We start from the raw sequence: 15,228 nt of genomic DNA, 5'->3' as shown, positions 1-15,228 counted from the left end.
GCTTCCTGCAAACACCACACTAGAGGTGCTGGCTGTGCTCTCCCAACCCTGAAGCTTTCGCTATGGTCCTGAGTGCAGGTCCCGTATGACTAAGGATCTTGGAATAAAAAGTGTCCGTTTTCAAGACAGTCATTTCTATGTCAACACACCAAACAAAAGAACAATTTACAGTAGTGGAACTGATGATGGGTCTGTGATGGATCCAAAATCCTCAATGCTTTACTCTGGGCGGTGTGGAAGTCATTCTCACAGAGGACAGGCTACTTCCAAGGACTCAGGTCTATACTGTTGGTGCTAGCATGTGCCATTCTCCCAACCCTGGCGGAATTCTGGGACCACAAAGAGACTGGGGCATCTTGGAGCTGGCTAAGTAAGGAGCAAGCTCCCGTCGGGACATCAGGTGGAAAGGACATTCAGGTGGACATTCACCTGGTGGCAGAACATACCTTATCAAGGAGAGCATTCTGCCAGAGCCGGAACATCATCATGTACGTCCTATCCCGGGCTCCAAAGGACGTGAAAAAGTGCTGGATGGCAGGAGAAAATGGACAGGAATGTGTGTTAGGACTCAGAAAAGCATGAATGGAGTCATGATCCTTACTTCTTTACAATACTGATTTCATCCTCTAATGCCAACAACCCTGACATTTGTGGTCACAGTCCAGGCACTTCAGCTGCAGAGGCCACACACAAGGGGTCCAGGCTCTTGGGACTCCTGAGTGCCTTTAGGTCCACACCCACGCTTGTCTCAGGACTTTTTTTCTTTGGTTTCAAGTTTTCACTTACAGCGGCATGTGCTGTGGTGCAGCACATTAAATTTCAGCCTACACTGCCGACATGCCACATTAGAACAATACTGGCTGTTCTACTTCCAGTCCAGGTCCCTGTTAACGTGCCTGGGAAGGCAGTGGAAGATGACCCAAGTGCTTGGGCCCCTGCCACCCATGGGGAAGTTTCAGGTGGAGTTTCAGATTCCTGGCTCCAGCCTGGACCAGATCAGGCTATTAGAGCCATATGGGAAATGATCCAGAAGACAATAGATCTTTCTTTCTCTTTCACTAATGCCTTTCAGATAAATAAACAATGGTAAGTGTTTAAAAAGATAAAAGTTTCACCTCCATAAAAAAATGTCCTTCACCCAACACACCAGAACTAGGTCAGAGGTAAGCTACGAACTGACCCAAAAGGAAGGTCAAGACAAATGCCCCAATGCCCTGGCTTTTTTCATTCATTCAACAAGTATTTCAAGATCAGCCTGCACTGGACATCAGTCTACATGCTAAGGCCCCACAAGGACAACACGGAAAGGAATCCTCTCTTCTGGTGCTTAGTTACCACTGGTATCCTTTCTAACATTCAGAAAGCCACCACGTACCTACTAACTACCTCAAAGCTTTTTTAAAAAAAAAATATTTTTTTTCTTTGAAAAGTGGATATACAGAGAGGAGGAGAGACAGAGAGGAAGGATCTTCCTTCTGATGGTTCACTCCCCAAGCGGCTGCATCGGCTGGACCTGAGCCAATCCGAAGTCAGGAGCCAGGAACCTCTTCTGGGTCTCCCATGCGGGTGCAGGGTCCCAAAGATTTCGGCCGTACTCAACTGCTTTCCTAGGCCACAAGCAGGGAGCTGGGTAGGAAGCAGGGCTGCCGGGATTAGAACCGGTGCCCACATGGGATCCCAGGAGTGCAAGGCAAAGACTTTAACCGCTACGCTATCATGCCGGGCCCTGTTTTTCAATTTTGAACCACCCAAAATGCGTTAGGTACTCCACAAAATTGTTAACAAGTATTAGCATGATCTTGAGGTTGGGCAGCTTTCATCATCTCAAAACTTGCTGGGGCCAGAAACAGAATCAAAGCCCAAAACTATGAACCCCAATGTTCACGGATCCAACCACTGAACTGCCCAAGTCCAAGGAAACTGCTGTATTGACATCTTCAGCAGACATCCACCCTGGCTTTGACCAGGTTAGTCTTCAGGCTCTGGTTACTTGCCTTAAATTCTATCCATCAATGTTTCCTCTATGGAAGAGGATGCTCCATTTGCTATCTGACTCTTCCTCCTCTTGATGGATCATCAGCTATGTTCTGATATGAAATGATGAGTACTTATATTTGCCTAGTCAGTGTTTCACAATAATGTTTTCAAATAGGTGATGCTATTTTAAAACTCATTTCATTTCACACATTTGAGAAAAACTAGGGCTCAGAAAGGATGCCTGCAGTCACAGGACTCTATCTCTGAGTTCTGGTTCCAAGTCCAACGTCTGCCACTCCAACCTCCTGCCAGCCTGCCACTCATCATCACTCTCATTACCTCTCACCAAGGTACTACTGGCCTCCACATTCTCGCTATTTAAGGGCAGAAATACAGAATTCATGATTCTGGTCAGAATTAGGGGACGGCACTGTGTGTAGTGAGTAAAGCTGCCGCCTGCAGTGCTGGCATCCCATATTGGCACTTCATTCTCTGCCTGCTCTACTTCTTAGCCTGAGAAAAGCAGTGAGTGACGACACAAGTGCTTGGAACCCTGCAACCCACGTGGGAGACACAAAATGAAGTTCCTGGCTCCTGGCTTCGGTCTGACTCTGCCCTGGCTGTTCAGCCACTTGAGGAGTGAACCAGTGAGTGGAAGATATCTCTCTTATTCTGTCTCTCCTCCTCTAACTTTTTCAGATAAATAGATTTTTAAAAGAAAGGAAGGCAGAAAGCCAGTTCTGAGTTAGACTCCACTTACCTTTTCTGAATCAGTGCAAACCTGGATGGCATTGGGAATGAGGCGAGCTGTTTTTTCTTTAGTCATGGAGCAAATGTCCTTCAAACGAACTGTCAGCTGACATTCCACGGGCACAGGAAAAGACAACAAGTAAGAGGAGGTATCAGTGGACCCAGACAGTGTTTTCAGGTGGCGTAGGTGCAGGCAAGGAATCCAGACCAGAGATGACGCATAAATAGCCTTGGAAGGGTGGCCTTGGGATCTCCGGGTTCCACTCCCCTTCATAGGGAGGAACAGAGCCTTTTGGGTAGGTTAGCTCTAGGTCCAAGAACCTTTCACACTGTGTTATGTGTGTCCAAGTCCTGCCGTTATTTGTCACAAACACAGAATAATGGCATCAGACAGGACCTGACATGTCAACTGGTTAATCATTGTTCACCTCACAGGATGAGGAATCAGACTGTAACACAGAAAGTAGCCTAAAATCACACAGCTATTCGGCTGCAAAACCCAGAGAGGGTGCAATCAGCTCATGAGTCCCAAGGCCAACAGTCTCTTAATTCTATTATGCTAAATGTCCAGAGGTTCACCTGCCTTTGCCAAAAGCAAATGCTCTTAGTCCGATCTTCCACATCCCGAGGGGAGAAGGAGAGAGATTCATACTGGGATTCAGAGTGACCTAGCCTTCCCAACAACTCGTGCACATGTTTCTGTTAATTCTGCCAAGGTCCGGGAAGACAACAATGTCAGCAAGAGGAAAAAGGAGCGGCTTCTCAGCCATAACCAAGGCTCCTTACCAGGGTTTCCCAGCGGAAGATGTTGCTGTAGAAGCAAATCCAATTTTCAGAGAGGTAGAGTCGGCCCTGAAGAAGAATGTCTCTTTGGAGTGCACATGAGTAATCTGTGGCAGGATGAGGAAGAGGAGCACAGAGACAGGAAGCATTTTTTTAACAAACCACATGTCATCCCTCCCAGCAGCACCGGTGAAGCCCACTGCCTCCCGACGACCAGGTGCACGAGCCACATGAAATAGCAGCCAGGAAACACCCTGATCAGGAACACGAAGGTGAAACAGGCCACTGCCTAGAGGCAGAGGAATGAATGGAGCACCAGGGAGCCAAGAGCTACAGGTACCAAAGGCCAACAACAGTCAGCTAACTCCCTCCCTCCGTCATCCATGCCCCCTGGGCCACCTGCAGAGGTTAAGGACGCAGGTGACCTCCTGCAGCTGTGATGCTGGGGCCAGGGCTCTGAACATCCCCTCTTCCTGTTCCAGAAGGATGTGATTATGTGGACTGTTCACAGCCTCCCAGGTCACCCAGCTCACCAACAATGAGGCGCTCCGTGTCTGGAAGTTGCTTAAAGAGCTTTCTGAAGTCTTCATTTCTCTGCTTGTATGTGGGACTTAACACCTGCATGACAATGGCCAAGGTTAGCAGGATGGACCCAGGTTCATCCGGGCTAGCAAATAAGGCACAGGAGCAGCATTTGCTTATATGGTAAGAGGGCAAGGGCCAGTCTCTATCAACCACTGACCCTAGGAGAGCAGGTTAGAAAAGGAGGCTTAATGAAGAACATCAGGGTGGTGAGAACCTGACAGTGTGCCATACTCTGAGTCATGTATTTGTTAATGACAGAACATCACCCATATTAAACCAGGGTTCACACTACATCCCCGAGGAGAATAAAAGGCAGAAAGGACAGTTCCAGGCTCTTCCCCTGCCGGGTACTGCTGCTCAGCCTTCTGCAAGCCGGCAGCTCCACCCCAACAGTGAAGCATGGGACCCAGCCAGGCACATGATGGGCTGGGGCTCAATGTACCCCGCAGGAGAAGCTGTCACCACGACACAGCAAGCACTTAGTTGACCATGAAAGACCTGATTTTTTTTTTAATCATAAAATACTTCTAGAAGACCCATAAAACATAAGACATAAGCGAAGAATAAACACACCCAATTCCCCTCCCCAGCCTCACAAAAGGTTCCAATTCCAACCTTCAGTGTACTGATGGGAAAACCAACGCTGGTTAAAGACAGGTCCCTGAGGTGATGCTGTCCCACAGGCCATGGGAATCAGGTCAGGTAAGGGGTGAGCATGCACAGTGCTTTCCTTCTCTCGATGCCCAGCCCCGGGCTCTCACCCGACCACCACCTGTGCTGCCAGATGGCCCCTCTGCACACACAGCTTACAGGGTTCTCCAAACACTTCCTTGGTTATTCCTCCTTGCAAACTTTGTCAGCTGTAAAATAGGCAGAATTCCTGTCCTTTCGAGGCTAACAAACTTGAGATTTAAAAAATATAAAAGGGCCCAGTACAAAGGCTCAATTGGCTAATCCTCCCTTTGCAAGTGCCAGGATCCTATCTGGGTGCCGGTTTGTGTCCCGGCTGCTTCATTTCCCATGCAGCTCTCTGCTTGCAGCCTGGAAAAGCAGAAGAGTATGAACCAAAGCCTTGGGACCTTGCATCCCTGGAGACCCAGAAAAAGCTCCTGGCTGCAGGCTTCAGATTGGTTCAGTTCCAGCCAATTGTGCCCATTTGGGGAATGAACCAATGGATGCAAGCTCTCTCTTCCTATCTCTCCTTCTCTCTGTAAATCTGCCTTTCCAAGAAAAAATAAGTAAATCTTAAATAAGAATAAATAAGTAAATAATTTAAAACAAAAGAATGGGTGCTTGACACAGTGGTGAAGATGTGCGTGGGCATGCATCCTGCTTCCTGCTAATGCACACACTCTGAGGGAGCAGGTGATGGCTCAGGGAGTTAGCTCTCTACCACCCACAGGGGAGATTCAGGCTGAGCTCTGGTTCCTATTGTCTGCCTGGCTGGCTCCAGCTGTTGTGGGTGTTTGGGGAAGTGAACCAGTGGATGGGCATGTCTGTACATCTCTGATCCTCTGCATTTCAAATAAAACACAAATGCAATGCCAACTCCCCTAACTGTATCACTGCACATAGCATACCTGAATACAACTATTGTACCATACTGCACAAACATGTGCAATTGCTGCATGTCACCAAAAATACCTCGACAAAGTAAATAACATGAAGATATGCACCACAGATGAAGACACCCAAAGATGCAAGGAACAAGTATACAACCCACGAAGAGCCTCGTGCAGCGACAAAAGGCATATGTACTGTGTGCTGACCTACTTCTACAGTGCACAAAGCTGCTGACCCTTGGTCAGAGGCACGCCTGAGGACAGACTGCCCAGTTGCAGGTGACACATGGGTCTTGGCCTTTTATACTTTATCATCCACTCCCTGCAAATCAATTGGCACGCAGTTGTGGGGATGACAGAGCCGGACTTGAACCTCTCATTATTTTGGCCTCCATGGTGCCCAGCTGCCCACAAGGAAGCTGAAGCCATGGTCAGCACACGTGTCCACCTGAGCTATGACCTGGGGGTCTCTGTGTTGGAGGGAAGAAGAGTGTTTCATAGAGAAGGCAACAGGAGGGCAAGGGAAAGGGCAAAAGGTGCTTCCAAGCATTGGGTCTGCAGCTAAGAACTGGGGTTTCAGCCTTTGATCAGTACTTATTACAGAATGAGTTCCACCTGCAATCGTAGCTGCCCCACTGCATTCTGCAAAGCAAGACTGTCACAGAATCCCTCAAATGAAGCAAAGATCACAAAACCAGCCTATCCAGTGAAAGACCTTGGGAGACACCCACACTACTAGTTTCAAACTAGTCCTGAGATTATCAATGTGGCTGGCCCCCTGGCACCTTGGAACACAGTCCATCCTAAAGCCCTTGCTTAGCTATGGGATTATCAGTGAATTCCTAACCATGTCTAACTGGCCATTGAAAGCTGCCTATAATGTACCATGGAATGAGTCATTGCCAAGTACCAATCACCGGTTCAAAACCCAACATGTCCACTCATCTCTATATCTGGCAGAAGGGTTGTTTTTAGTTTCCTAAGTTCCGCTCGAGTAAACTGAGGCACACAGCAGCTAACCAATTTACCCACAGTGCCTGGCTACCGAGCAGGAGAGCAGAAGGGAAACCCAGGGCATGTGGCTCCAAACTGGGGCATGTTCTCCTGCTTTGGGCTCTCTCCCTACACACATCCCCAAACCTCTACACACACACCCAAACCTCCCCCACTATATATTCCTGGCCCTCTGTCAACCTGAGACACTGTTGATCAGGTGGCCCCAAGTCCTTGCAGGGGAACCTGGACATCAGCCTTCCAATCACCTGGAACTCCAAAATTTTCCTATTTCTAATATCCTGCCCACATGGTCATTCGTCTCTTGCTTCTCTTGTGCCCCATGAGACCTCAGACACCTACAGAGACAGAGGTGGTGGGGGCGTCGAGGGCAGTCTGGCTACTGCATCCACACGGAGAAGAGGAGGCAGTCACTTCTCTGCTTGGGACAAGGCTGTAGCACTGAAGACAAGGGAGGACAAACCTCATGTCCACCGTGTCTCTAGGCCAGGGGCACACACAAACGCCTCTAGGCTGCGGGGCACTCACTGGGAAAGGCAGGCACGAAGCACAGACATCGGCTTTTTCACTTTTTCCACTGCACACTCCACTTGTCACCCAGCATCCTCGCCACACCAGAAACCCTGGTCTCTTTCTTCTCCCCCCTGCAATCCTACTCTCCCCAGGTGTGGCACGGTTCCCCTATTTTAGTTCAAAACTATCCAAGGACTCAGGTTCAAGAATTGTCACTCATCAGTTCCCAGGCCCTGGGCGAGCACAGATGCCCAGGGCACGGAAAGGCACAAAGAACCATCACAGACAGAGAAACTGGGTCACACACTCACGGCCGGGATTTCCTCAGATTCGTGCCAGCAACAGTGTTCAGCCCCGGCAGGGGCGTCAGTAAGCCTCTTCAGGTACCCCCGTAGCGGCCAGCTTTCCTGCTGCAGCAGGAGGCTCCACAGCACCCCAGATTCCGTGAGAGATTCCATGGACGCCCCCCCCCAACCAGGGGAGCCCAGCTCCTGCGCGCCAACTCCTGACTGTCCCAAGGGAGGAATGAAAACAATTGGCCTCACTTGGCCTGACTTCTTGGAGACCCTGCCTGAGGTTCTTTCCTCTCCTACAGATGTGTTCCCAGCATGAAGGCTCACAAATGAGAAGGTGTGGTCACAGCATGGCTCTCGAGCCGGGCTGGCTGGCCAGTCTCCCACAGCCGGACTCTGCTTCGACCTTCTTGGCTGATCTTCGGCCTGACAGCGGCCTGGGGACAGGAGGGTGGTATGTGCTTGAGGTACCCTCTCCTGGTCAGTGCAGTCACTCCCAGAGTCGGGCCAGAGGACTCAGAGGCCACAGCAGGTGGACAAGGCCGGCTGGGGGCTCCAGGGGCAGGTCCCTGGGCGGACAGGCAAACTTCACAGAGGTGGCCCACAGCAGGAGGTGGAGGCCGAGCCCCACCGGTTACTCACACATGGTGGAGTGATTCACAGTAGTCAGTCTGAAGCTCCGAAGAGGGACCTGAATGCTCGGCTCTGCAGTTGCAGTCTGTCCCCTCACTGGCACATTTAATCAATGTGCAATGGGCGGGCACAGGGTCACGATGACTCACAGCCCTCCCAAGGCGGAGGGGCCAGCCCTGGCTGTGGCCAACAGGGCCTGCTCTCATCCCCACCCCTACACACACCCCTTTCTCCCTGCAGAACGTGCCCCATTGGGCTGTCCAGCAAACAAGCTCTTTGTTAGAGTCACCCGTGAAAGGAGGGAGGCAGGCAGGGCGGGTGGGCGGGCAGGGCCGAGAGCCTTGCACATGCTTCAAGTTACAGGATCTGGGTGACAGTCCTGGCCAATGTCCTCCAGTAACCCCCGGCCTAGCCAGGCCTCCCCAGCCAGATGTTTCCTGCAATGGAAAGTTGCTGGCTAGGGCTCTGGGTGGGGGAAGGGACAGGGAGGTGCCAAGGGCACTGTGTGATGATGATGAAATCCGAACGACTCCAACAGCCCCGGGACTTCTCGGAGACACTGTCTCCCGACCCTGACCCCAGTGGCCAACAGCAGCCAACCTGGGAGGTTCAATGATCCAGTCTCATGCGTGCTAGGTGGGGAAAGGCTGAGTGGTCACCCAGAGAGGCTAAGCTTGACAGCTGCAGGGTCTGTATGAGACACTCCATCCTGGTCCAAGGACCCTCCCCTACCCCCATCCCAGCAGCAACACAAGGGAACCAAGGCCAGCTAGATTTCCAGACAGCTATTCACATGTCGAGGGTGAAGTAGCAAGGTTAGAGGCTGAACATGCACCACACCCCTGCCCATCAGAAGGCAGCCGCCAAATCCAGAGAAGGCAGTGGGAGCCAGGCCCAGGGCGGGCATAAGGGCTGCGGACAGAGCAGTGCCCACAGGGCATGGGAAGATGTGGACTGCTAACCTTAGGAAAATGGGCCAGCTCCCACGCCCAGCTGGACCACCTGGCCGGGAGGGTCTCAGGGGGGGCCTGTGAGTCTTAGGGATCTGATTCAACAACACTCGAGCTTTCCTTCAACATGAGCAGATGACTACATTAAGAAATGCCCGTTGCCACCTCAAAGTTTCTTTTGGGGACCTCCCCAATCGAAATGGTGGACTCAGAACGCTAACCAAGAAAAGACGGAAGACAGAACAGGTCAATCCACCACCTCAGCTATATGTTGGCAGTGAAATACTGGGCAAATGGAGACTCTATGATGGACTATGTCAATCAGTAGATTCTTCAATGACCTCATCGTGCTTGGAGTGGCAAGATTAGCAGCAATTCATAACTGGTGAACTATCAAAACCACTTGAGCAAGTATCTTAGAGCATGCCCCACATCCGGGACTTGGGGTGTGAGGGAAACTGGGTGGGGCTTCTCCCTTAATACCCTCTTTACCTCAGACACATGAAGGAAACAATAGGGAAATAATAGTCTTACCCACTTCCCTATAGCCCTTGTACCTTTTTACCCTAATTGACAATGTAAAGATTGCCAAAAATATAATAAAAAAAGAAAAAAAGAAATGTCCGTTCCCAGGGTCCCTACCCAGGAGTGCTAATTTAGGGCAGCCCGCTGTAGCCCAAGTGGAGAAAGAAGAGTCGGGCTCCTCGCTCAAGCCTCTCGCAACAAGCCCTTTGTCGCCTCTTCTGAATGACCGCTGCCCTCCCAGATGCAACTCCCACCTCCATCTAGCACACAGGTAGCTGATGCTACTGGACTACCACCTGCTCCAGAAATGCTCTATGGCTCAATTATCCCATCTCCTACAGTAGCGATTCATGAGGTATTTCCAATGTCCTTATCCATCGTACCACCCTGTCATGGACACCGTGAAGGCACACACCTCTATGCACGGTTCTCAGAGCCCAGTCCCAGCCCCCACGGCCTCAGCACAACCCCTCCTTAGCAGCACAGAGGCCAACGCAATGGCCCCATTCTCCAGGGTGCCAGCGCGTCATGCATAGGCAGTAGACAGGTACAGGAGGAACCTCTCAGGGGTTCCAGGAAAGCTCTGGGCAGTGATACAGGAGGACAGTTAGGGTGAAACAGAAGCAGGACACACCTGCCAAGATAAGGCCAGAGTGATGCCTCTCGGTGTGCGCCAGCCCCAGCCTCTCCCACCCCCACACCAAGGGCTGGGCGGGGCAGGGCAAGAGTCTGAGCCACGGGAATTGGCCCTGGGCTAAACATTAATTCTACCGCAAACACAGGGAGCTGGGACCAAGTGGTACCCCCTTCCCGGACATAGCAGGAAGGAGAGGGTGTAGAGGAGCCCGGGAGAAAAACAGATGGATTTTGTTGGAGCACTAACCCCACCTAAGAAGAAACCAATTATGATCTGCAAACCCAGCAGCCCAACCTGGGTAGGCACAAAACAGATGTGGGGCAGAGGGCAGTGGGGAGATGAGGGAAGTGAGAAAGACAGCAAGACAGGTGCAGACGGAGAGGAACCAGTCAACACCGGGCTGGGTGTGAGCTAACATCTGCAGGGGAAGGGAGGGCTGCCGGGGTAGGGGGGTGGAAAGACTCCCAGAGAAACAGGCAGAGGACAGAGAGGAGATGGAGGGAGGCAGAGAGGCAGAGTCCAGCCCTGGGGAAGCCGGCAGGAGGCGGCCATCGTGGGGGCAGGGGAAGACTGTGCCCCCTCACCCCTCAGGCCCTGGCTCCAGGTGCACCAAAGCTGCAGCTTCAGGGCTGCACACCCAGGAGAATGAAATGTGGGGGTCGACGGAAATAGCCATGGCCAGGCCTGCTGGAGTCTCAGGGCAGCCGGAGATGCCACGACCAGCAAGTCCTGACAGCTCCTTACTGTAACTTCCCCCCATGACCCTGGAGCCCCCTCCAAGTGATCCACTCTTTAGACCAGAGTGGCTTGTTATCACACAGTAACAACTCCTCTTTGGCGACCCAAGTGAAAATGAGATCTTTTGTCTTGAGCAGATGAGGGGTGGGGGCACATAAGTGGAGGAGGAGACTGGGGTACGGGGAGATGGTGGGTGGGTTTCTACTCCCACCAGAGTCAGAGGAAACAGCAGGCCCTCACACTCCTAGGTGGGCGGGGCGTTTCCCACTGTTCCCAGGCTGGGATTAAAAGGTCGTCACCTGTCCCTATCCAGGGGACTTCTGGTGCCGTGATGATGTGTCGGGCCTCAGAAGAGCTGGAGAGCTGAGCTAGCACAAGGGAGACCAAGAGCGAGGACTATCCTAATGTCTCCTGAGCTGAGAGGAGGAGGGGGCGGCAGGGATCCTCCAGAAAGGGACCTAGGGCAACTCAGGCCCAAGCTGGGGGACTGGACAGGCCCGGTCACAGCTGCAGGGGCAAGACTGCAGGGGTGCAGTTAGTTCAACACCTGAGCGGCCCCCTGAGAGAATCCAGCCACCCTAGGGGCTGGGCGCTAAACCAGCAGCCGTGGCCCGCTGCTGCATGCACTGACTCAGGAAGGTGCCTCTCGAATAAACACCCAGGTGGCAGCTTCCTGTTCAAGCCAGGAACACAGTCCACCACCCCCGCCCCAGCTTCCAATGCAAGCCAGTCTCCATGAGCAGGTACACTGGCACCGTCTCAGTCCACAAATGGCACCATTGGCATCATCTAAACCAACCTTGGCAAGGAGGCAGGGGCTCCCCTCCCAAGCTGCCCAGTGCCCTGTGCTACAACCCCACTGAGCTCTGTGCGTTGGCTGACCCTGTGCACCTGCTGCCCAGTGTGCGAAATACATGAAGGAAACACGGAAAGAAACAAAATGCTAGACAGTCGACAGCATCATTCCAAGGCCAGGCTGTTGACTTCTGCTGCTCGGCAGCTAGAGGCCCCTGGCCACCCTCAGCCCCTGCCTCTCTCTCCTTCACCAAGCCCACCTGCCACTTCCACCTCCTCTTTCAGTCCTTGCTGTGTTGGCTCTCCTGAACCTTGAGGCCCATGGTGGAGGGCAGACACACCAGGGGCAACAGAGCAGGCAGGGCTGCCAGGAAGGTGGCTCACGGCGTGTAGCACCTCCAGGGGTCTTGGAAAGCCAGTGGAGGCTCCCCAGCCAGCGGCCCTGTGCAATGGGCCTCAGAACCAGCGGTGTATGTCACAGGCTATTGGTGGCATGTGTGCATGATGCGCTTGTGGAAAGAGAAGACAGAGAGGTAGGATACATGAAGAGGGAGTCAGGAACCCAGGTCCTAGGCCATACCCAGCTCCACTGCCATCTCCCATTTGTCTGTCATCTCACGCCCTGACCTCCAGGCCCCCAGAGGGCAGAGCACCTCCCCTCCTCCTCCACCCAACAGGCAGCACCTCCTTCTACAGCCGTCAGTGGGCCGCGGGCTCAGACACCAGCTTTCATGTGTGGGAAAAGGAACTAGAAGCGAAAACGGTGATGGTGGGGAGGGGGGTGGCTGTGAGAATCAGAGTGGGGTCAGAAGTGACAGGGTTCAACGGGACCAGCAAAGTGGAGAAAAACACACCCAGCCCATACCGGTGATCCGGACCCACTGCCCAGCCCTTCTCTGCCTTCCTCAGCTCTGTCATGTGCTGCCACCTTCCCTGCCACTTGTACCACAACCCTGGCACCTGCCCAAGCAGGATCTGGGGTCAGAGGAGGAGGAAGCTGATCATGATCCAATCCCAAACAGGGCAGGCCCTCTTCTGTGCTCAGGCCCCGCAGCCTGTAGTCCACTGAGAGCCTCTAGCCAGGTGCTCTCCAAGGACGACGCTCCAAGGCCCACCACCCAGTCTACATGAGCGCAAGTGGCCTGTGAAGGGTCGGCTGTCCCCAGTGGGCATGCTGTGGGTGTGAGGTGCCCACGGGGTGTCCTGTGCATCGATCCTCTGGGGTTTCACACAGGGCAGGGGGTATTTACTGGAAGGAATTTGCTGGGTGAGAGAAGGTACCCTGGGACAGATGCCAAATTCCTTTAAACGGGCCAGCCACCGTATTGACGCCAGGTCATCTGGTTTTGCCAATGGCCTTGGTTAACTGGAGGCCCCACCCCCCAGACACACTCACACACACCAGGCTGCCCCAGTGCCAGGGTTGCACCTGACTTTGGACTTTACTCTCTCTCACACCCCCTACTCTGAGAGCCTGCTCCTTTACCAAGGGAACAGCCGTGTCATCCCAGCACAGTCACCCCCAGGCTGCCGCAGGGGACAAACCACCGCAGGAACGAACCTCCCTTCCACGTCACCCTCCCTGCACTTGTCATGCACCCCAAAGAAGAGAAAGCAATACTTACATTGTACCAACTCTGGCTTTTCTGAAAAGGACAAAATAAAAGAGAAGGCAAAGTTAGTTGAGGAATGGATGTTGGGAATGGCCAGAGAATGCCTGGCTCCAGGGGGAGGGGACACAGACAGCGGAGGGTGGGGGGCAGGGAGGAGGAGCCCGAGTGCAGCCCAACACTTCCCATGTGGCTGCTCGGGGGGGGGCCTCCTTTCTCAAGACAGCCCAGAAAGGAGGCCCAGGGAGAGCAGCCCATGCTGGAAGCCCCCTGTGCTCAGGGCGGTCAGGGAGGCAGGCAGCGGCAGCACCAGCCAGAGCTGAGCCAGGAAGGAGTCGGAGCCCCGTCACAGGGGTCTTCCGCTGGGGGGTGAGGGACGTGCTGTGGACACCCGAGAGCCAGTTGTCCCCGAACAGACCCTGATCAGAAGCAAGGTGTGAGTGGAGGGCAGCACAGCCTCCTTTTCCAAGTCAGCCCCTGTGGATCAAGCAGTGTGGGACACTGTGGTGATGCCTGAAACCCTGGACGACACCACTGCTGGTTAACAGGCAAAATGGCTCCTGCTTCTGTCCCAATGCCTGGCGGGACAGCTGAGTTTCACGGCTGGAGCGCGGCTTGGGGACTGCTGTGGGGCAGGGGTTGGGCCTCTCCACCCAGCCCAGGGGTCTGTTTAATCTCAGCAACCCCAGACCCCAACCCAGCCTGAGAATTCAGGCACTCCCCAATACCCCAGTCCCTGGAAGAATGGGATCTGAATGGGAAAGAATGAGTGGGGGAGGCTCAGGGGGCTGGCCTGTGTGCGGTCTTTCCTGTAATGGGGTTGGGGCATTTTCAGTGAGAAGTCGGCTAAGGGGTGGATAGACGTGCAGGAAAATCTTTGGGTAAAGGGGAACAACACTCGCCTAACAGCACCTCAACTATATATCCAGGAGTGCAGGTCCCACACATACCAGGCACCCTGGATCCTCTCCCTGGACCTAGTGGAAAGGGGCCTGAGGCTCAGGACAGATGCACATGTCTGCTGGGGTCATGTATCTCTGTCCACAGGTGGATAGGACTGCACGGATGAGCAGGTGGTTGGGGATCTGCCCCCTGCCCCGGCTCTTCCACTCCACTCTGAGTCTCAGCATGGAGGGGAGCGAGGCTTGCGTGGGGGCTGCCTCGGAGTGACTATCCTCATGCCAGAAGGTATGCCAAGACTCCCAGACCCCCTGAAGCCGCAGCTCTCCAGGGTCAATTCTCAGCCAAGACTCCAGCCGAGGACCCCGAATACAGCTTTAATCCCTCTTCCGACCCCGTGGGTCACAGCAACTGAAGAGGCCAAATCCACAGACTCCTGGATACCCGAGCAATGCGGCTAAGGCGCCCCATGTCTGGAGCAGGCTGGAGGGGGCAAGCCAGCTGCCTCGGGCTCCCTCTGCACCCTCTGACCCTAAGGGCACCCGGTTCGGCTGATGAGCATCAAAACACACTCCTGCTCTGGGCCCTGTAAGCCTCATCTGGCCCACAGCTTCCTGGGGCTTCATCCAACCTAAACCAGGTGGCGTTCCGGCCCTGTGACGCTGGCTCCTCATCTCACTGCCCTGTCCTTTGTGGCAGACGCTCACAGAAAGGGCGGCAGTGGGATCTGCAGCTGACAGCCTCGGGACACCTGTCTCAGGCAGGCCCGGGCCTCGGTCTTCCTTGTTAAAGGTCTGCCACATGGACCCCGGTGTTCTCTGAATCTGCTGGCAACACAGAGCTTCAGGGCCACCAAGAGCTGCAGGCAGGGAAGCTATGCCCTACCTGGCACCGGCTGTGCGAGAACTTGGCTCTCCTGCCTCCAGCATGCTCTTTTGTAAGGGGTGGGTATTCTCACTCCAG

General features: G+C 53.6%; 1 protein-coding gene across 12 annotated transcripts in view; it reads right to left on the bottom strand.

The window, feature by feature from the left end:
* Positions 1-15,228, bottom strand: part of GRAMD1B (GRAM domain containing 1B) — a 197,963-nt gene that overhangs the window by 25,127 nt on the left and 157,608 nt on the right. For all 12 annotated transcript variants that reach the window (XM_004584974.3, XM_036493626.2, XM_058664027.1 and 9 more), the window contains 5 exons: positions 13,381-13,401; positions 4,044-4,128; positions 3,514-3,617; positions 2,738-2,833; positions 447-527 (listed from right to left, as the gene is read on the bottom strand). In XM_004584974.3, coding sequence (XP_004585031.2) covers positions 447-527; positions 2,738-2,833; positions 3,514-3,617; positions 4,044-4,128; positions 13,381-13,401 — 387 coding nt within the window. The remainder of the gene's footprint in view (positions 1-446; positions 528-2,737; positions 2,834-3,513; positions 3,618-4,043; positions 4,129-13,380; positions 13,402-15,228) is intronic.

Source organism: Ochotona princeps, chromosome 4 (assembly GCF_030435755.1).
Source record: "Ochotona princeps isolate mOchPri1 chromosome 4, mOchPri1.hap1, whole genome shotgun sequence".
NCBI classification, from domain to species: Eukaryota; Metazoa; Chordata; class Mammalia; order Lagomorpha; family Ochotonidae; genus Ochotona; species Ochotona princeps.
The sequence above is the reverse complement of the archived record's forward strand: the minus strand, read 5'-3'. Positions and strand labels throughout refer to the sequence as shown.